General features: G+C 35.6%; 1 protein-coding gene across 1 annotated transcript; it reads left to right on the top strand.

Moving 5' to 3' along the window:
- The first annotated feature begins 1,390 nt into the window (after positions 1–1,390).
- Positions 1,391–23,106, top strand: LOC126976014 (cysteine sulfinic acid decarboxylase). Its single transcript, XM_050824160.1, has 8 exons — positions 1,391–1,625; positions 6,980–7,167; positions 11,562–11,784; positions 16,309–16,560; positions 17,352–17,416; positions 19,089–19,278; positions 20,189–20,422; positions 22,893–23,106. Exons 1-8 carry the CDS (start codon positions 1,521–1,523, stop codon positions 23,082–23,084), a joined length of 1,449 nt encoding a protein of 482 aa, XP_050680117.1. The 5' UTR covers positions 1,391–1,520; the 3' UTR covers positions 23,085–23,106.
- The last annotated feature ends 1,162 nt before the right edge of the window (positions 23,107–24,268 follow it).

Below are 24,268 nucleotides of genomic sequence, written 5' to 3'. Positions count from 1 at the left end.
TGACATAGTGTCAGTGATATCGTGCTCGTCATCACCACCGACGCACCGAGCGTTCCCCGCTCTGTCGCAGTAAGAGATGGGTCATTATCTCGAGCCCACTACACTCACCCTAATGAAAGACCGATAAATCGTGTAGCCGTATTAATAAACATGTTTCTATATGTTGCAAAAGATGGTTTATTTCAGTTGTCTAGTCTAAAGCTACCTTTTTTATTTTCTATAACCAAGTGACAGCTCTTTAAAAATATACAATAACTTTGGAGTGTGTTTGGAAGCTTTCATCCTGTTCAGTTAATTTATTTATTTATGTGCATACGCACTCCGAGTTCACAATTCACATAATATACTATTACTTCTCAGTTGATACAACAAAGTACGATGTTATAAAATAATCATTTTGAAGTAATATTATACGGTTGGTACCATAATATGTCCGGCTTAATCGATAGCTACGATGTTGTATCTGACTTTTTAATCTATGCCGCCATCCTTTGTCCTTGTCAAACACGTGATTTATTGAAATTGCTATCTCGTTCCTTTACTGTGGCCGTGTTTGTATTGAGACGACCCATATAGCCCAGTGGTTAATGACCATGCCTACTGAGTTAGAGGTCCCGGGTTCGAATCCCCATAGGTACAAACATTTATACTTATGCTGTATATGTTTGTTGTATTGATGATCTAAATATTTGATGTTTAAGTAAGTATATTGTATTAAATACGAACAGGCTATGCTTAATTTCGGGCAAGGCAATTTGTGTAAAAGTGTGTCAATATTATTATTATCATAAATAACCTCCATCTGAATGCTTACTCTGAAAACGCAATTCTATATTTCTATTAAGTATATATTTTTAATTTATTTATTTTATGCACCTACAAAGTATACACTAATACATACAAAATAATATTGAGAAAAATACAAGTTGAGTGATACTTTAATAATTATAGGCGCAAGTAACATTCACAATTAAGAAGCATATTAGTACAATAAAAATAAAAAAATATGACGTATAAAAAAACACATATTTATGTCATACGTAAAAAGTTAACTCACATTTAATTGAATTAGATTAAATTAAATAACAATACATATATATTATTATTTTAACTTTTTTTAAATAAAATTATTTTAAAACATTTACCAACAATACATTGAACAAATAAAATTGATGTCAATAGGTACATTAATTACATTTAATTACAATTCAAATTAACTGAATAAAATATTCTTAAATTCTATTAATTAATTAATTATAAAATAAAATATATCTATCTATATTCTATCAAATATTTAAACAATTTGCTTTTGTAGACGATTGTACTCACTGATAAACAAACACGATCGTTTTACCATAATTTAGAACGCAACGTCAAGTGCATCAGTAATCAATACGTTAGTACTTAGTGGTGTCTGCTGTCTGGTCACTAACTCACTAGTCACTACTCGCTGGTGTATTATAAGCCAGTATTGCTCCAACATTCTTTGAAACAACACATTATGGTAAAGAGGTTTTATAATGGATCGTGGTGGTAACTTTTTAGAGAGAGTTTATGGTATAATAGAGGAAGAAAGTTCGTGTCACACTCCGCTTGTGAACTTCAAGTACCCTGAGGAATTGCAGGTAGGTATATTGTTTATTATACCTAAAGTCAGTGAGAGACAAAATTAAACACAAGCTCAGGGCTGTTAGCGCTTCATGGATTTCATATTTGCGAATGCCAGCTAGTGCGTCACTTTATACATATTGTAATTCCTTTTACCTTTAAACGAGCATTTCTTGTATATATATTACCTGAATATATATATATATATATATATATACATATTCTTGTTGTGTGTAATTTGAATCTCTGAAACAGCTCCAACGATTTTAATGAAATATAGTATACAAGTACTTTCGGGGGCGAGAAATCGATCTAGCTAGGTTTCAATTTTAAAAAATATAGTTTTATCCGTGTTTTAATGAGAAACAGCTACAATAACATTAGAATACAAAGGTCAATTTCACCAATATATACAAGACTATAATAGCTAAGATGGGACATTGGGTGATCCGGAAAGCAGAAGACCCCGGTTCGAATACAGAGAGTCCTATTAGTTTTTTTTTTGGTTCAAGTTTTGTACATTCTTAAATATCCGAGCAAGGCGGTCGGTCGTCCGAATATTGATTTGTAAAACGATGAAAATGTAAATCTTGATTTAAAACAGCGGCAATGAATTTTTTGCTACTTCTTCTCATTAGCTCAACCCCAACGAAGTAGCGGTAGATTCAATAATAATTTCTTTTTGACGTTCTTAAGTGTCATTTTTGTGACCTAAATGAATTATTTAAATTGTTACAACTCGAAAGTATACACCTTACTTTTGGCTGTTATAGGTAAAATGTTGGATCATGGATTTATTATTATTTATGTTTATCATTACGTTTGTAGTTTCGGCATAGCCTCTACCTATATTTAAACAAACACTTCTGGAACATACAAATTTAATTCATACCAAAATTTATGGACGATGCGGGACTCGAAACCACGCCTCTCGGGGCTACATATTATGCTTACCAATGGCAGATAAATTAATTAATCATACTACTCCATTTCTCGCGTCGATTTTCCTCTTTATTGAGGCCTGAGGGTAGTGAGCTGCATCAATTCCTTCCGTACGATTTCCCTCCATCTGCTGCGATCCTTAGCTTCATGAGGGGCATTGTGGAAGTTTATGTTTAGAGAAGATCGTATTTGGTCCGGCCACGTGGTGGGACTGCGTCCTCTGGGAAATTTGCTATCTACAATGACTGCCACAATCAGCTGTTCAAGATGACCCTCTTTGCGATCAATATCCGAAAAATTCCAGCAACTGTGCTATATTATAAATAATACTTTTTAGTCAGTTTGTCTCTTCGTCTGTATGTATGTTTTATTTGCATGATACACAATAGGTCACGACGACCGAGGCTGCATATTGTCACGCTAGATGCAGACATAATATTTTTACTGCTTTGAATACGTCCACGCGGACGACGTCGCGGACTGCAGCTAGTTATAAACACATCTATTCTCACTTAGAACTCGCACGTGCTTCCCAATATACTATCTACAGATGGAGATAAATTACTGCCTTCTACTGTCAATAATTAGCTGTCAATAATCTGAAGTTGTCCCAATATACCCGATAAGTCATTCTTATCGCCTTATATTGGAACGCGTGAATTGCATTTTCCGTACATACTTCTGTCGCTGGTAAGCTATACGTCGTCCCATTGACGAACAGCGTGTACGTATAAGGTGAGTAACCGTCGATTAGCTTATTGGGACAGAAAGGTCAAGATAGTTACGATTTTTATCTCAAGTAGGCCTCAACCAGAGATCTACTGAATATTGGAAACGGCCATTACACTACTCGCTATACATACATATATATTGACAGACATTTAACCTTTACAATACTCACCTTTTAGGCGTTAAAATCTGCCAGTGCCTTGCTCGCAGGAGACCAGAGCGTACGAGTTGTATTTAAAAGTTAAAATAGTTATTTATTAATAATAATTGAGGACTAAACAAAATGAAGACAACCACACGACGTAATTTTCTTCTCTGCATGTAATAAACCTAAAAATTATGTTATTTGGCGCAATATTAACCGAACGCGTAAACGAAATATTCCGAGGTCAATTCATTGATTTTTTAAGTTAAAATATGTGATTTGAAAAATAAAGTACAACAATCTTTCGACATATTATATAATACATTATTATATTTAATTTTTTTAAGAATTGCAAGTATATTTATTTATAGAAGAATGGTTATAGCTAGAATGATTTTTCGGTGTTCAAAGTCATTTGAGACCTTATTAATGAAGAAAAATACAAAGTTGAAACCATAACGCGTAGCTTGCTGAAAAGCTGAGTTGATGAGTTTCCCTGTTCCTTTCCTTCTTCACGTAGGTACGTACTCTATGGTACTTTATACTTTATAACTAAGAGGATGTAAATACTACGTAATAAGAGGCAAGAATACCTAAGTAAAAATTGAAATTTAGTTTAGTATGAAACGTGCAGTCATTTGGCGTAAGTTTAAAATTGTAATTACAATATGGCGCCGAAGTATAATCCGCCCATCACTTAACATTAGGTGACCCGTACGCTCGTTGGTCCTCCTCATAAAAATAAAATAAAATAGTCTTTTAAGTTTTATTCCTTAGACATTTGGTCCTGCTAAACATAATTGCGATTTCTTCATCTATACTAATATTATAAAGCTGCAGTGTTTGTTTGTTTGTTTGTTTGAACGCGCTAATCTCTGGTACTACTGGTCCGATTTGAATAATTCTTTCAGTGTTGGGTAGTCCATTTATCGAGGAAGGCTATGTTTTTTTTTCAAAATTAGGGATCCACAATAAAATTGCTATTTTGTAACACAAGGTGTAAAATCGAAAACCTATTTTTGCGTGCGCTGCAAAAACTATTGACAATAGAACAAAATGATGTACAGGCTATAATATAGGCAATATTTTATTACTTATAAAACTATCGCGTGAATTATACTTTATATGGCAAAACAACGTTTTCCGGGTCAGCTAGTTTAATATAAAGTTATTAAAACGATTTTTCTAAGCACTATAACACTTTATGAACATGTAGTTCAGTCATGTGTGAACGCGGATGAAGTCGCTGGCATCAGCTAGTTTATAATAAGAATTCAACTGTTCATGAAATACTTGAACAAGTTCTGCGTGAATGACTTGCAGAATGATTTATATTACTATTTTATCACACATGGATCGTTCCACTTGCAATTAAGATAAGAGGAAAATGCTTTGATCGATTTAACTGATATGTTTGATAATTGATTTAATGATTCGCATGCACGATATGAACGCGACCCGGTGACGTAAACTCACTCCTCGCAACCTTGATGGAAGTTGCTAATTGAAATCTAAATAATGGAAGTGTTAGAAGTGCTAATTCCTATCGAGACGACTGTACATACAGTACATTGCTATGTAACTTATATTTGTTGCAACGCTCCGGATGCTTGGACGTTTGCAGCCAAGCATCATTGCTGCATACGTTACAAATTCAACGCCCAACAAGTATAAGAATTTTAAGATGTGCATTGTGCATGAACCTCTTAACTGCGTATGAGGTCCTGGTACATGTTGGTAGGATGACACATGATTTCAGCCGCTTTGAAAGACATTACTGTCACCGCTACCATATTTATGTTCTCCTGGTATCTATGTATTAATACGTGGTGCGCATGATATAAGAATAATATATTAAGGTGCGTCATACATAAGACAATCTCTTCTTCAACTATGATCGCCTGGTTTTTGGTACCAGGCTGTATAATGCTTCGTATCTCATTTTCTCTCACGTTAAATCTTATCCCCCTTATTCATAATAGTCTGGTAACTTAAAGCATTGCTAATTCTCACTCTGTCTTCTTCTATTGACCTTAGTCAGAATGAGAAAAAACACTCCTTAGCGGCTGATTAAAGCGGACCATTATGAATAAGGGGGTATGTATTTATGTGTCTGTCTCATTATCTCGCCAGCTAAATCCTATACCTGTTTGTCTCTCTATCGTCTCGCTTTTTCGTTTCATCGAGTTTCAAATCACAACGTTTCTAAAGAAGTTTCCCCTCAAAACTAATCTCTAATTGTATATAAATAAATTTATTGATATTCAATTAGACGTTATTTAACTAAATTATGCGGTATAATAATATTTTAATTGGTTGTATTTAATACGTTTTTTATTACAATATTGTTTTTTCTACAAACGTAAAATAGCATAAGGAATAATTATTTATTTTTAAAGATTTTTATTACGCCAAAGAAGAACAATTGCTTGCGTGCGTGGGTACATAAGCACATCCACCCATTTTTATTTTTCACTGTGGCAAAATGAATGACAATAATAGGAATGCGATACAACTTGTGTGGCTAGCTGTACGTAATGCCACAGCGATTTGCACTATAAGCTTGATATGTATGAAGGTTTCATCCGGTTCAGATTTCCAACTTATAAGTACGTGTTTTATCTTTATTTATTGTGTTATATAAATATCCGTGTAATAGTAGCTTATGTGACCACATGACACTGACCTCTACTATGTACCACTGGACTGGCGGCTGTCAAAGTGCTTTTGTGCCTGTTTGATATTCGCCATTTTGGCGCTGTTGGCCATGTAGCGTGAGTCTGCGGTACTAAAACTAGTGATGACAACCTCAGCAAACATTGATAGATGGTGGGAAATTAATTTCATCAAATCATTAATTTCATTAAATCCAACATTGTCACAGATAAGAATTCGTTCTAACAAAATAGTCATATGCGGTACTTGAATACTTCATGACGGTAGGTCGGTAAAAGTTTGATATCCCTATAACATCGAGGTACGGAAACTTCGAACACGAGATGAGACAAACAAACAGACAAAATGATAGACAATTTTCTTAAAACGATCTAGGAACGACTAAATACAGGTAAAATGTGTAGGTTTTAAAAAGTTATCCAATTTGTTTTCTTTGGAAAAATAGTGTCTGTGATAATTATGTACATAATGCACTAGCTAATAAGTTTTTTTTTAATGAAAATAAGGGACGAGACGAGCAGGATGTTTAGCTGATGGTAATTGATACGCCCTGTCAATGGCATTGTAAGGACAATGCAGCGCCGCTCAAGATTATTGAAAAACCCAAAAATTCTGAGCGCTTAAGAGCGTTAAGTCTCATTTGCCTAGTAATTTAACTAGCTACGGTGCACTTGAGACCGAAACACAATAATGCTTACACATTACTGCTTCACTGCAGAAAAAGACACCGTTGTGGTACCCATAATCTAGCCGGAATCCTGTGATAAGGAAATTTCCAATGGTAAAGTCTGTGATTAATTAGATCTATATAAAGAACTAAAAATAAGAAATAGAATCAACATTTTGTGATAAATAAAGGCAATATTATGTTTTTTGTAGGAAATTCTTCGTAATGACTTGGACATATCAGAACCAGTGTCGAACGAAGAGTTGGAGAAGTCAGTTCGGAAGATACTGCAGTACAGTGTGAAGACGAACAAACACACGTTCAGGAACCAGTTGTACGGCGCTACAGATCCGTATGGTTTGGCGGGCGCATGGATAGCTGAGGCATTCAACACAAGCCAGTTGGTAGTATTTGATTTGGTACGGCCTTACAAATAAAATTGGCATAAAGTTATAACTAATCGTAAACCAAGAAAATGCAAAATGTTTACAAATAGACATTTTGTTTATGATTGGGTTATTCGGACGTATAACGTTTCCCGCGCTTATTTGCAAGGTTGCTTGACATTTGGAAAATAATTATCATTGTATTGACAGTGTTGTCAACGATATTGTAAACATTTTGCATATTCTTTATTTATGTTTAGTTATAACTTTATACCAAGTTTATTTGTAAGGCCGGTAGTGTTTTGTAGTGCTTTAATATATAAATCTTCGTCACTACATCACTACTAATATTATAAATGTGAATTTAAGTTTGTTTGTACTTTTACTTTAACGCCGGAGCTACTGAATCGATTTTGATGAAATTTGGTACAGCGATAGACTGGAGCTTGGGAAAGGACATAGGCTACATTTTTTCCCGACAAAATCCATGTTTCCCGCGGGATTTGGGTAAAAATGAAATTCACTTCGATGAGCTATAACTATACCAATAGTAGGTTTAGTTTGCCATAGCAATAATGTATCAATATATATATAAGAGATAATCTTCAATTCCAAACTTGCTTATTATTTTTCAAAACCCTTTGTCTACGCGGTCTACGAAGTCGTGGGCATCACCTAGTATTACTATAAAACAAAGTCTTCCGCCGCGTCCGTCTGTTCGCGATAAAATCAAAAACAACTGCACAGATATTCATATAATTTGTTAAGTTTTTGTTTACAAATTTGTATACATAAGGAATATGTTGGAGGAGTCGAAAAAATAAGCCGTCAATAGCTTTAAACGAAAACACTGTCTAAGCCGTTTGAGACATAACAGAATAATGTATGGTGAAATTGTGCATCTTGTACAGGTCTACAGAAAAGTCCGCAATGGCATATGTGTCTCTTAAGGATAAAATACTTTATCCATTTTAATACTTTAAAAAATTGTTAATTATAAAGCGGTAATATAAAAGTTGTTGACACAAATACGATATTAGGGAATAATCCTTATAATTTAATACATAAAATACGTTATTGTTTCATTTTTAACTCATTAACTTTATTATGTCCGATAGCTTTAGACTTTATTATTCACGAATACTTGTATAATTTTTTTTCTTCTGACAGAACAGGGTCTGTCGGGTCAGCTATGTTTGTTAAACTATTGTATCACCAGTCCAGAAACTTTCCGTATAAAGATATCCTATACGAATGTATAATCCCTCAGTGATCAGTCATTGAATTGTATACTTCCATACCTAGCTCATTTGATGCGTCGATACATAAAAAATCTTTTTAAAACATTAGAAAAAATTATTCCATACCACACACATAAAAATATAATCTAAATACTAAATATATTCCTAATCCTAACTGAGTATGTTTATTTCATCATTTTACATAATATATTGTAATTGAAATGATTTGTAAATCTATGGAAATGTAAATCTTGATATAAAACAGTGGCAATGAGTTTCTTGCTACTTCTTCTCATTAGCTCAACCCTTTACGAAGTAGCGGTAGATTCAATAAGAAAAAATATTTTTAAGTTTCATTTCCGTGACCTACATGAATAAAGTGATTTTGATTTGATTTAACTTAACTAAATATGCTGTGTGGCAAAAGAAAAGGCCGATGCTCAGCTTGTGCTGTAAACCAATATGGCTGCAGCGCTGTTTTTCAGCATCTACGTGATTAACTGTTGCAGTGCCGTTGTTCTTTCAAAAATTATTGTTAAATATTAATTCGGGGTCCCAGTGCTCTGTGAACTGCTTGATGACTTGGCGTTGCGTAGAGACGTCGCTTCATTGTGTGTCTTCTACCGCATTTATCACGGGAAGTGTGCCGAAGAGCTTTTTCATCTGATTCCTGCCACCGAATTCCACCTTCACACGACACGCCACAAATTAGGATATCATCCCCACCATCTGGATGTGTGGCGGTCCTCCACAGTGCAGTTTTTAAGGAACGTTCTTCCACGTACTACAAAACTGTGGAATGAGCTTACTTTTGCGGTGTTTCCGGGACGATACGACATGGGTACCTTTATAAATACCTTCCTTAAAGACTGGCAGCGCTCCTGTGATTACGACCAGGTGGGCCCGTACGCTCGTTTGTCCTCTTTTTCCATAAAAATTACAAATTATATACTTTGCCGACATTATTTTCAATTTAATTCTTAATTATCATATCTAATAGTTATCTGCAATTTAATATAAAATTATAGGACTAAAGAGGACCACAATCCACTTCCGTTTATGCATTTGATTGTAAATTTGCGTAAAATAATTTAAAATCTAAAATTAATACACTCAATGACGCATGAGTATGTAGCTCAACCACATATTATTCGAAGCTACAACTGGACTGGACTACCTCCAAAATAAACACAACCAGACGATTGAAATAATTACTAACGATCAATCGATTGATCGAGAAAATGTGACAGAAATATATCTTACGTAGCTATGGATAAATAATTTAGAATTAAAATCGATCGATCACACTTAGATATTGAATTATTTTTAGATAGACACTTGGATTAAGGATTGGGCTCATCGCTCCAACTAGATACCGTACTACCTAAGAACAATAGCTTTATTATCGCCGGCCACTTTATATTGTAGTGTGTATTGGCTATTTGTAAAGATGCTTGTGTGCGTGGCATCTTGACACTCAATGGCATCTTGAAATTTTGTAATATACGGTTCATGTTATTTTACATTTGAAATTAATAAAATACAAAATACTTACTGACGATATTTGATCCCTGTGTCTTTCTTATTTCTTGTAGTTTTATGTTTACAAAGTTTTATCACGCAACCCGGCATTAAAGTTTAAATTATCACCAAAGTTTAACAGAACATGCGGCACGTCAACGTCACACAATGCTCGAGACTGGCTCGACTACTTGGGCGTAGTATTAGTTGCCGTACTTTGCGACTACGCCTGTGGTATCTAATTGGAGCGCAGCGGAGACCAATCCTTAATCTAAGGTATCCCATGAAAAAAGAAAAACCGCCATTATTTGTATAACTGTACGCATTTGCCATGGACTGTCTTAGCTTAAGCTCACCATAACTTCAGCTGTCAAATGACTATGAATACAATAGCAAAGATTATACTTGGCCTAAAATCAGCTAAGTTTTACGTAAGTAAAGTCTGAGCAAAGTCTAAGTACGCACTGTAGAACTCAGTCTTAAACTGTCACGAAAAAAGTAATGGGATTATGGTTTCGAATAAAAAAACTATCAAAAATAGGAGTATAAAGTACGAGCTATTGATATGAAATAGGCAATTTATAACTATATGTACTAGGGCTTCCAATCCCGCGGCCTGTATTCAATCTCGGCATTTGCGGAACTACGAATTTTCAATCCCGCGGGATCTCGGTATTTGCGGGATCACTCATATTGAAAATATGCACATTTTAAAACAATGAATTTATCAAATCCACATTTATTTACGTACATATTACTATTAAAAGGACATCAATCACATTGTACTATTTTTTTCACAAAAAAAAACAATAAAAAATTCGGAATACAAAGCAAATCAAAACAAAACAAATCGTTTTCAAAAAATACACAAAGAAAAATTAAAAAAATCAACCAAATAAAACACATTTTAAACTGATAAATTATTAAGTTTGTCAGCTTTAATTCTTAACTGAAAATGTTTGCGAAAGAAACACATGTACAAACTGTCGTCTGCCAAACTACTGCATATTTTAGATATTTTAGATGCGATATAGCCTGCAGCAGAAAATGCCCTTTCTGCTTCCAAGCTTGTGGTACAAACCCTTAAAAGGATGTATCAATAAACTTAGTTAATAACTTGAGTTATTAAGAATAATATTTCACGCAGATTAACCTATTTTGCATCGCATGCACGCTTTATTTCAGTCCCGCAATTCCCGCGGATCCCGTGCTCGTAAACCTGCATCTCGCAGGATTAGAATATGGCGCGGGATCTCGGTATTGCGGGATCTTGGATATTGGAATATATTGGGATATTGGAAGCCCTAGTATATACAATAAGTAAATACTATGATAACATAAAATTAAAAATATTATTACGAGGAAATGTACCAAGAATACTGGCAGCATTTCCGCGTTGGATAGCTCTGCTAATCCGTTGATCGAAAGTGCTGCCAGTGCTTGGATTTCAATTAACCCTATTGAGGCGCGTAGATAGTACTTTGTACATTCTCCGCGCCTCTGGGCCGCACGGGCCAAGACGTGTCTCGACACCAAACGGCACAAAGATGTAAGTCTCACTGGGACCTTTTATTGGTAGAAACACTGAACTGTAATAAAGTTTTTTTTTAAATACCACGGTATTATCTTAACTCTTCTAATTACAGATATACATTCGAAGTAGCCCCTGTCTTTACTCTAATTGAGTTAAACGTGATATCTCGTGTCCTCGATATGTTTGGACTCAGCAATGGGGACGGCATATTTAGTCCAGGGGGAAGTATCTCCATGATGTATGCCTTAGTCGCAGCCAGATATAAGGCATTCCCGGAAATCAAATCAAAAGGAATGAAAAATCTACCAGAAATGACTATATATACTTCTGAAGATGTAAGTATTTTTTTCTCTATTGGATGCGCGTAGGTATGTTCTACTATGACCTAAAAATCAAATATCAACTCTATGACGCATAAAATCATATAAAAAAATATTATTTTGCATATAAATGATATAAAAATCACACCGTCCGAAAGATAAATTATTGTTGTACTTATTAAAAAAAATTAATTAATTGCTATTTTTACATAAAAAAAATGGTTTTAGTGGCTTATAGTGCAGATTTAGAGTCCACATAGTGAGGTTTACACGATAACTTCTGAAAAACATTTATTTTCAACTAGATAAATTATTTAATCTCTTAATTAATTGTGTTCGAAAACATGGAATGTAAATGACGGTATAATTGTTTTGAATTAACCAATGACGTTCTATATAAAATATAGACAATTCACGTCATATAAAAATAAAGCAGAATTAAGGAACGGACACCAGATCCGCGAGGGACACGAACGAGTCGTCCCTAATTATATAATTAGTTTTTGAAGTCAAAACATCTTTAGGCGCATTGGTTGGGAAAAATCTTGTGTTCGCGTCACCGACATGCTCATGACTGGCTTAGGCGATAAGTAAATAATTAAACAATAAATATAAATACATATTATTGTAGTTCAACATTTTTTGGATGGGTGAAATCTCGTGAGTTCGCCGAAATGCTTATAGCAGTATATCTGTAGCTATACAGCTGACGTATTATGTAACATTAGTCAAAGTCAAAGTCAAAAAATCTTTATTCACCAATTAAATTCGTAGTATACAGAGAATTTGTAACGAGTTCAATTAGTTTATATTGTATGATCTTATATTTAATACCTGTCAATGACTACGAAGTAATATTAATTATTGTTCAATGCGGACGACGTTCCATTTATTTATTTTGTACGATGGCTTACTTGTTTAATGTACTTTATTATGTAATACCTAAAATAATTATTGTAACCTTGTTGGAGCAGTGTTAATAAATCTTTTTTACCAAAACGTTCGCGGATTACGTACGAAAACCACGAGCTTTATAAAAAATGTTTTACAAAACAACTACGACATAATATGTATCAGTGAAACTTGGCTACTGTCTGGAATCCACGACGCTGAATTGTTCGACGCGCGTTATAATGTTTATCGGACGGATCGTGACTACGACCGACTGGGAGTTAAAATGGGCGGCGGCACCTTAATAGCAGTACACCGTACGCTTATGACTAATATACTAAACGTACGACCACTACCAGTGTTCCCCGACGCTGATATTACTCAGATTAATATATCTCTTTGCCGGGGCCCATCTTTAAAAAACCTCCGTTTGTTCTGTTGCTATTTCCCTCAAAATCTGCATCAGTTATGGTCTCAACAGCAATTTTTTGAATACTTATCTGATCTGAGCATAGCGTACCCCACCGATGAAGTCTTACTTGTAGGCGATTTTAACATTAGGAATGCTGAATGGCAACCTAATCTTAGTGATATAGGTTACACAATTTTAAATACCAGCGCGGACCGGTTGACTTCCCAACTATGGGCGTTTTTATGTTTTACGGGTTGGATCCAGTTCAATTATATCAGTAATATTAATAATAGATGTCTCGATTTGGTCATATCTAGTTCTCAATGTTCGGTTCAGAGATCTGTCGCTCTAGCGATACCCGAAGATAACCACCACCCTGCCCTCAGTGTTAATATTAATGTTCAAGGCTTGCAGCCTAGCCTGAGACCCCCTCCTCGGCTCGTGAGAAAATTTCACTTGGCAGATTATAACCTGATTGACGAGGAATTAGCAAAAATTAACTGGTGCGACCTACTGGATGATAAAGAAATAAATGCGGCAGTCGATGAATTTTATCTTGTATTGAATTCAATTATCGATAAGTATATTCCATCTAAATTAGTTATAAACAGCACCAGCTATCCATGCTGGTATTCACGTCCCTTAATTAAAATTGTAAAGAGAAAAATAAGGATACATAAGAAATGGAAAATATATGGAAGGCAATCCGACTACTTTCTATTCTCTGATCTTAGACACGAATTCAAGAAAATGGAGGCTTTCTCAATTATATATTAATCGTGTAGAAAACAATATTGCTCTAAACTCAAAATGCTTCTGGTCATTTATGCAGTCAAAATATAAGGTTAATAGTATACCTGATAGCTTATATTTAGACAACGAAAATGCCAACGACGGACAACATATAGCCCAACTGTTTAATAAATTCTTTGAATCCGTGTTTGAAAAACAATTTAACCACACTTTGAACGCGAGTATTTATGCAAGTGAGTACTATCAAGCTGTTATTGGATATGTAGAAATTAATTTTAAAACTGTAGAAAATTTCTTATCAATTATTGACCCTACCAAAGGCTGTGGCCCAGACGGCCTTCATCCCCTCTTTCTAAAAAAATGTAGTAAACAATTATCCATACCTCTAACGCTTCTATTTCAGAGCTCCCTCAGATCAGGCATCTTACCTAAGATTTGGAAAAGATCCATTATTGTCCCTATTCACAAAAGCGGCGATAAGCACAATATAAGGAATTACCGTGGGATCTCAAAGTTATCAGTCATTCCAAAATTGTTTGAAAAAATTGTACATGATGCCTTATTTTCAGCAGTGCGACCTTTATTAACACCGTTTCAACATGGATTTATTAATAAGCGTCCCACGGAAACAAATCTTTGTGAGATGCTAGATATGATTTTCGATGCTATGGACAAGGGGTTTCGCGTTGATGCCGTGTATACCGATTACTCGAAGGCGTTCGACAAAATTTCCCACAGATTATTAATTGCAAAAGTGGAAGCAATAGGTATTCACGGTGACCTTTTGAGATGGCTCACATCGTATCTCCGTGATAGGACCCAAGCTGTAACTGTCAAGGGATACACTACATCATTTGTACCCATAACATCTGGCGTACCACAAGGCTCCCACCTCGGACCATTACTCTTTAATATATTCATCAACGATGTGGTCAACTGTATAAAAAAATCTCAGTTATTAATGTATGCTGATGATACTAAATTATTAAAAGTTATTAAAACGGAATTAGATTGTAACAGTTTGCAGGAAGATTTAGATCGTCTCACTGACTATTGCTCAAATAATGGTTTACACTTGAACGTTGACAAATGTTGCACCATATCATTTACAAGAAAGAGGACAGTGTCAACGCAAAATTATTATTTATTGGGTAATAAACTCCGCAGAGTTGACGAGGTGAGAGACCTTGGTATAATGTTGGACAAACAACTATATTTTGAATCACACATTAATAAAATTAAAAACAAAGCCTACAAGATGCTTGGATTTGTCCTTCGCCAAACAACTGATTTTAAAAACCCAAAATCTCTTATTTTACTTTATAACTCCCTGGTGAGATCCCAGTTGGAATACGCTTCCACCGCTTGGAACCCACAGTAGGCCTGTCACGTAGATATGATTGAGGGAATCCAGCGTAAGTTTCATAAGTGCATCTATAAAAGATTTGGTTTCTCGGCTAATGGTTTAACTTCCTTAGAATTAAGACGAGAACATAAGGATCAATTTTTTTTATATAAATTAGTCAATGGGTTGATCGATAGTCGTTATTTATTGAATAAAATCAAATATATAGCACGAAAACCTTTAAAGCGAAATTGTCGGCAGCAGTACACATTTCATCTTCCACGAGTTAATAGTAACTACTGCAGAAATAAATTTCTCCAAAGGTCATGCGATAGGTATAACAATAAATACCAACAAATTGATATTTTCTTTCATAAGTACGGTAGGTTTGTATCTGAGATCAGGAAATGTGTCTAACTCGTTCCCTGATTGCAGCTGCAACCCTTACTTTTATCTATAACTTTAGTGTTGTATGCGAACCTAGTTGTACCCGATCGAGTAATTAATCTAGCAATTATGAATCTACACGTTTGTGAAAACTTTGCTGGCTTATTGTATTTTTCTAAATTAAGGCTAAAACTATGTATAATATATAGCTGTTTGTTTTCCAAATAAAAAAAAATAAAATAAATAAATAACTTTATAAGTGCAAGTCATGATGAAGTACAAAAGTTACAATAGCATTCAAATGAGTATAACAATATTCATTAACAAAATTAAGAACATTAATTCCAACTATCTTTATCATTCAAATAATCTTTCACATTATAATAGGCCTTGGATGTTAATTTATTTTTTACGACACTTTTAAATTTTTTAATAGGTAATATTTCAATTTCATTTGGGAGTTTATTATAAAATATAACACAATCCACTTTAAAAGATTTAGCAATTTTATGGAGCCTAGTAGATTAATTATTAGTACTGTGTATATCTTATAAGTGAAATTGAATGGATTTAGTGAAAAGTTCAATGTGTATATATTGCACTGTTGAAATTGGGTTTTTGTTTGATCAATATTATATTATAGAAAATAAGTTTAAAAAAATTCGCATAAATATTTTTTTAAGGTTATGAAATTTTAAATTTTATTGCTAAAAGTTATAAGTTTTTTTTTCACTCTTCTGTTATTTTGTAGAGTCACTATTCAATCATGAAGGCTGCTCACTGGCTTGGGTTCGGCACAGAAAGTGTCAGAACGGTCAGAGTAAACGGCTCCGGCCAGATGATTACAGAAGAGCTTGAAGTTGCTTTAAAACATGATTTGTCTCATCAAAGATATCCAGTTATGGTAAATGTAACAGCTGGTACCACGGTTCTTGGTGCTATTGATGACATCGAAGAAATATCTGCAATATGTCGGAAATACAAGATCTGGATGCATGTCGATGTGAGTAATTTCTATATTATCTACCAGTGGGAGGCCCCTTTGCACAGGAAGCCGGCTAGATTATGGGTACCAACCACAACGCCTATTTCTGCCGTGAAGCAGTAATGTGTAAACATTACTGTATTTCGGTCTGGAGGGAGCCGTAGCTAGTGAAATTATTGGGCGAATAATGTAATGTAACTTATCAACTTATGTCTCAAGGTGACGAGCGCAATTGTAGTGCCGCTCAGATTTTTTGGGTTTTTCAAGAATCCTGAGCGGCACTGCATTGTAATGGGTAGAGCGTATCAATTACCATTAGCTGAACGTCTTGCTCGTCTTGTCCCTTATTTTCATAAAAAATATTGATTCCAAAACAAATACTAACAGACATACAGCAAAATAGAAAAGGAAAGAGAATCTATTGTCACTGTAACCGATTTTGATTGGCAAGTCGTCAAAAGTGAGCCACATTTGACATTAGTGATTAGCTCCTTAGTATTTGGAGTATATACCTTAGATAATTTAAACACGATTGACAACCCAAGAAAACAGGCCAGTTTTGTTACTTTAGTGTGCGTGACAAGCTACGTTTACACTCGCGATTTGTATGTTACCTTTTAAGAGTAAATAGAGGTTAACTGTCAACCTCTATTTTTTTTTCGACGGCTTACAGCTGTCCCAGTCTTAACATTCCCTTAATCAAGTTGTGTTTTATTTTATTTCACAACGAAAAGCAGAAAAAAAAATACCTATTAATAATTGCACATTCTTTTTCAAGGTTTTAAAACGTTAATATTTCTCTGTTACAGGCATGTTGGGGTGGTAGTTTATTATTATCACCCAAATTTAAAATTAAACTGAAAGGAATAGAAAAGTAAGTATGATATTTTATAATGTATTTTCATAAACGTACTTTTAACAACTACATTCCCAATCGCCCAAGGTATGTTATTCAAATTCAAATATTTTTATTCAAAATAGGATGTGAAATCACTTATTGAAAGTCAAAAAAAAAACTACCACCCATTCCAAATTGAATGCCTCAGGCCTGAGAAGAATGGGCGCAACAAACTCAGCGGGCTTTTTTTTTCATCAAAAGTATGTTTTACAATTAAAGTAACATTTACAAAGTAACATTGTACAATTAAACTTATTATTTAATAGCCTGAGGGCGGTCGCTCCATTCCCAATCTGTGGTATCATTAAGAAAGTCATTTATGTTATAGTAACCTTTACCACACAAACGTTTTTTAACAATTCTTTTGAATAACGTAACACCTTTGTTTTGAACATTTTCTGGGATCTTGTTGTAAAAGTATATACATCGCCCCACAAAAGACTTACTAACTCGACTTAGCCGAGTAGTCGGCATCATCAGTTTATGTCTGTTCCTGGTGTTAACATTATGGTTATGACAGTTTCTGGCAAATTCACTTATGTGTCTATGAACATACATTACATTATCAAGAATATATTGAGAAGCAACAGTCAAGATGTTAAGTAAGCAATGGCGGTGGTGATCACAAAATTTTGTCAAATTAAATTATTTATTGGGACGAAGTTGCATGCTTTCTGGCGAATGGGGTTAGACGGTTATCCATAGCGCGTATTCTATTGGCTGTTGTCAGTAATAGCTGCGCGCTTATTGGTTCAAATAAATTCGTATCTGATGCGCAAGAATAGTTTAAATAAGATTCAATGTAGAGATGGAGAATGTAATAATTTAATATTTTAAATATTGACACACTTTTACACAAATTATCTTGCCCCAAGTTAAACATATATAGCCTGTGTTATGGGTTACAAGACAATGGTATATTTAATACAATATACTTACTTAAACATACATAAATTCATATAAACATACATAAATGCATTTAAACATCCATGACTCGGAAACAAACATCCATATTCATCATATAAATGCTTGCACCTACCGGGATTCGATACCGGGACCTCTAGCTTAGTAGATAGGATCGCTAACCACTCGGCTATACAGGTCGTCAAATGAAGTTTACATTGATTTAAACGTATGTAATGTGTACAATGTATAAAAAGATTATCAATTACTAAATACCCTATCATTCCTTCAATTCATTACTTCCCCGTTTCATTTAATCACTCTCAGACGATAATAATTACTATTTTTTTATGAAAATAAGGGACGAGACAAGCGAGGCGTTCAGCTGATGGTTATTGATACGCCATTAACAATGCAGTGCCGCTCAAGATTTTTTAAAAAAAAACAAATATTCTGAGCGGCACTAAAACTGCGATCGTTACCTTGAGACATGAGATGTCAAGTCTGATGTCAGTAATTTCACTAGCTACGGCGCCCTTCAGACCGAAGCACAGTAATGCTTACACATTACTGCTTCATGGCAGAAATAGATGCCGTTGTGGTATCCATAATCTAGCCGTCATCCGTTGCAGAGCCTCCTACTGGTATAGTAATTCATTTATATGTATTTGTTAATCAATAATATGTGAAGGAAATTTCGTTCCTAATGAGTGTTCCACGGCCATCACGTATAATTATTTTTCAGTGCAAACTCGATATCGTGGAACCCACACAAGATGGCCGGCGCTCCTCTGCAGTGCTCGCTATTTCTTCTTAGCGAGAAGAATCTATTACACGAAGCCAACTCAGCGGCTGCACAGTATTTGTTCCAACAAGACAAGTTTTACGATGTGCGATACGATACGGGGGATAAAAGTATACAGTGTGGCAGAAAGGTAAACACATGCGAAGAAATTTTAACATATAGAGCAAAAACTATCCTTTGTTTCACCCGGTACGAATTACGGCGAGTGTTCCGAAGAGCTGTTTCAAAAGCAGGACAAACGAGCATACGAGTCAACTGGTGTTAAGTGATCTGATAAATGACAAGAGCGTTGCTGGCATTTAAGGATAGAATGACTGCGCTTTTTGCGATGAACCGAAATATATACCCTGTTCCAAGTCTTGGCTTCAGGTTATTTGCCCCTGCAAGGATACGCCCAGATTGTTGGGTGTGGGGACGGGCGTTCCCCTATGGAGTCGGTCTCTTCTCTTTGGTTTACTTTCGTTCTTATTATGCGCCCGCGAGAAGAATAAACACCGGCGATTTGACTTCTAGCTTAGTGAGGATAATTTCTGCACTCACTGCTAAATGAACATTACTGCCAACATTTACATGCACCAACAGAGGAATAAAAGAATCAGTCCTGGAGAGTGTACTAAGTACATCCAGATACCCTTTCTTCAAAGGTCTCACCTTACTTTAACTTCTTCTGGGGCTGCCGGTCGATTGACAGGCCTCTTGAAATCTTCTCCTCTTTCGCTTCCTTGTAGATACTTAAATGGATGTACGCTGCCATGAGGGTTGAAACTTCTTTTCATTTCCATCGTAGTGCTTGCCTTGGCTTGTGCTCGTGTACGGTACCTATCCTATTCAGTCTCAACTGTCAGGACCGGTATTTCATACCTGTCAATGTCGACGCTCAGGAATGCCTGTTAGGTGCATGTTGAGTGGTATTTAAAGCTATTTGCTTGAGTGAAACATAAGAACATACCTTAAGCCGGTACTCATTCGCCGTCGTACTTAGCCTTAAACAAATGTAGACCACAATTAAAATTATTTTTAACCCAGTTGAAATATTCTAGGTCGATGCTTTTAAGCTCTGGATGATCTGGAAAGCCCGCGGTATCGAGGGTATGGCTCATATGACAGAACATACCATGGAGCTGGCAGAGTTCTGCTTGCAGTCTGTCGCTAGCAAGCCTGGGTTCCGTTTGGTGATAGCGCCGATGCAGTGCCCTAACGTCTGCTTCTGGTATATACCCTCGTTTATGAGACATCAAGTGGAAGATGACTCGTGGTGGGAGCTGATGCACAAGGTACATAATATGAAAAATAAATATATATTTGGAATAGCAGGACAAATAAACATGTGATTTTTGTTATATATTAGGTTAATATAAGCAACCTGTATAATAAAATTTATAATGGTAGGACTCAAAATATCTTTAGGCGCGTTAAACGCTTTATAAAATAGAAAAATATTTATGGTTGCATGATCGACTTTTTAAATACGAAGGTGACACTGAGAGTTTTTAGAACTGGCCACTTCTAAACAATATGATATAAAACAAACTGAAATTTTGAAAATGGAACTCCTTGACAATATATTTTTGTATTAATCAGTTGATGAGTACCTACCTCATAATTCAAATTCAAATATTTTTATTCAAAATAGGATTCAAAATCACTTATTGAACCTCAAAAACTACCACTTATTCTAGACTGCCTCAGACCTGAGAAGAACGGGCGCAGGAAACTCAGCGGGCTTTTTTTAATGTAATATAGTACAATAAACATTTATAATTAAAGAGCCTGAGGGTGTTCGCTTATTCCCAATCTGTGGTATCATTATAGTTTATGTTATAGTAACCTTTCCCACACAAACGTTTTTTAACAATTCTTTTAAATCTCGTAACACATTTGTTTTGTACATTTTCTGGGATCATTTTGTAAAAATATAAAACGCCCAATAAAAGATTTACAAATTCGACTTAACCGAGTAATAGGCATAACAAGTTTATATGTGTGCCTCGTTTTAACATTATGATTGTCACAGTTTCTAGCAAATTCCTCAATGTGCTTATGAACATACAGAACATTATCAAGAATATATTGAGAAGCAACAGTCAAAATTTTTATTCCTTTAAATTTTTCTCTTAATGATTCCTCTTCTGAAGCACAAAGATGGTATTAATATCGGCTGCACTGTCCCAAGTGGCCCACAATATCCTACGTGGTTAATGGTGACTTGAAATGGTTGAATGATTTACGTATTTGACTCAAATGCTGTGTATTTTTGGTTTTACCAGTGGGAGACTCCTTTGCACAGGATGCCGGCTAGATTATGGATACCACGACGGCGCCTATTTCTGCCGTGAAGGTCTGAAGGGTGCCGTAACTAGTGAAATTACTGGGCAAATGAGACTTGACTTGACTTCTTTAGTTTCATGGTGACGAGAGCAGTTGTAGTGCCGCTCAGAATTATTGGGTATTTCAAGAATCCTGAGCGGTACTGCATTGTAATGGGCAGGGCGTATCAATTACCATCAGCTGAACGTCCTGCTCGTCTCGCCCCTTATTTTCTTAAAAAAAATAGTTACGGGTGACTATAGCTGTTTACTTTTATGCTCCCGAATCCAAAGAGGCTGCTCAGTGCTGACAGTGTTTTATTTTAAGTGTATCTAAAGAGATTTTTCAAATGCATGGTCTCAAGCCTCTTTATCGATACGGTTTGGTGGTTTGGGTACTCGCAAAGTTTCGGGCGTGGCCTTACCAGCATTTCTATCTTCAGTTCATATTGCGCAGCCTTTGGTTACTAGAATTGTAAATCATGTACCAGGTAACTCAGAGGTTGTGTATTTGAACGAAGCTAACAATGCTTGGCTAAATATTGCAAACATTCAAAATTTTTCAGACGATTTAAAGTGTCAAAAAGCATGGGACGCACTTCTTTGTAAGTCAGCCTTTGATGATCTTTTGATCTCATCTACTGACATAACAGAGCGTGCTCGTCTTTTGGCCGTGACACAAAATGAGTCGGGCTTTTGGTTACAAGCCTTGCCTTCTGCGCCGATTGGAACGCTATTTGACAATATGACATTGTCAATATGCGTAACACTCCGGCTAGGTATAAAACTGAATGAACCACATCAATGTAGATGTGGCGTTCAGGTAGATGCTCTTGGACGTCACGGGTTATCCTGCCTAAAATCGGCAGGCCGTATCAGACGTCACGCCAGCATTAATGAAGTTATCCGCAGGGCATTTGCCGCTCTTAATATACCAGCTGTTTTAGAGCCAAATGGTGTTCCGCCGCGATGGCAAGCGTCTGATGGAATGACGCTGGTGGCTTGGGCACGGGGAAGGGCGCTGGTGTGGGACGCTACTTGCGTCGACACTCTGGCTCCTTCTCATGTCCAAGTTACGTCAGTTGGTGCTGGGGCTGCTGCTTCGACTGCCGAAGCAAGCGTCGCAAATATGTTGGCCTTAGTGAGTCATACATCTTTGTGCCGTTTGGTGTCGAGACACTTGGCCCGTGGGGCCCAAAGGCGCGGAGAATGTTCAAAATACTATCTTCGCGCCTCAATAAGGCTACTGGAAACCCAAGCGCTGGCAGCTATTTCGGTCAACGGATCAGCCTTGCTATCCAACACGGTAATGCTGCCAGTATTCTTGGTACGCTTCCACGTAATGATAGTTTTAATTTTATGTAGTCGTAGTATTGTAAATATAGTTATGACTTGTTTTTTTTTTTCAAATTATGTAATTATTTATAATTATTTGCAGATAACGCCAAAGATAAAAGAGTTATTGACAAAGAGCGCTCGACTAATGGTGGCTTACTCCCCGCTTCGACACCACAAGAACTTCTTTCGAATAGCTTTCACATTCCACCCAGTTCTAGAAGACAAACATGTGCTTGAAATGCTGCAAGCTATTGAAGAATGTGGAGAAATGATTACATCGGATATGCTGTGATTAAATATAATAATAAATTCAATATGACAATTTTTTTCTAATAATTGAAACCTGAAACACACTTATATATTATATTAACCCCCTTATTCATAATAGTCTGCTAACTTAAAGCATTGCTAATTCGCACTCTGTCTTCTTCTATTGACCTAAGTCAGCATGAGAAAAAACACTCCTTAGCGGCTGTTTAGAGTTAGCGGACCATTATGAATAAGGGGGTAAGTCTTGTTCATTTACATAGTATGTCGTGATTAACAACCTATTTGACTTAATTTTCAAAGAATCACTGAGTAAAAAATTTAAAGAAATAAACATAATTATTAACTGATGCTTCTTAATATATTCTTGATAATGTTATGTATGTACATAGAAACACAAACGAATTTTCTAGAAACTGTCAAAACCATAATGTTAACACCAGTAACAAACAAACTTATAATGCCTACTACTTGGCTAGATCGAGTTAGTAAGTCTTTTGTGGGGCGATGTACACGCTTTTACAACAAGATCCCTGAAAATGTTCAAAACAAAAGTATTACGATATCCAAAAGAATTGTTAAAAGATTTTGTGTGGTAAAGGTTACTATAACATATATTACTTTATTAAGGATACCACACATTGGGAATAGAGCGACTGCCGCCAGGCTTTTTAAATTGCTGTTTAAATTATATTGAAATTAGTTTCTTGCGCCCGTTCTTCTGAGGTCTGTGGCATATATTTCCGAATGGATACAGATACTTCAAGTCATGTTGACGTGAGGTGCTATATGTGCGTGTGCTAGTAAATATGCAGCTTTGATCTGTTTGACAGTGACGCTCGTCGATAATTGCTCGGACGCCGACTGAATAAGATCAAACTGCATATTAACAAGAACACACACACACAGCGCCGCGCGCCATCATGACTTGAAGTATCTATAGTAATTTTGGACTATCAATAAATGATTTCATATACAAATTTGAATAAAAATAATATTTGAAACTGAATTGTCTCAAAATGACGAGTCCAATTACGACGCCGCTCCGAATTAACACATTTTTTCAAGAATCCTGAGTAGCATTCCATTGTAGTGGGCATAGCCAACTGCCATATAATATAGTGTTCACTAAGTTCAAGGATCACTTGGCGTTGCGTAGAGACTTCTATCTCGTAGCTATCACAATTCCGAAGAGCTGTTTCATCTGAT

The sequence above is a fragment of the Leptidea sinapis genome, chromosome 2 (assembly GCF_905404315.1).
Source record: "Leptidea sinapis chromosome 2, ilLepSina1.1, whole genome shotgun sequence".
Classification (NCBI taxonomy): domain Eukaryota; kingdom Metazoa; phylum Arthropoda; class Insecta; order Lepidoptera; family Pieridae; genus Leptidea; species Leptidea sinapis.
The sequence above is the reverse complement of the archived record's forward strand: the minus strand, read 5'-3'. Positions and strand labels throughout refer to the sequence as shown.

Coding starts and splice junctions, on each gene's coding strand:
- LOC126976014 (XM_050824160.1), top strand. CDS start 1,521: ATGGATCGTGGTGGTAACTTTTTAGAGAGAGTTTATGGTATAATAGAG. Junction 11,785..16,308: donor CTATATATACTTCTGAAGAT/GTAAGTATTTTT, acceptor GTTATTTTGTAG/AGTCACTATTCAATCATGAA. Junction 16,561..17,351: donor AGATCTGGATGCATGTCGAT/GTGAGTAATTTC, acceptor TCTCTGTTACAG/GCATGTTGGGGTGGTAGTTT.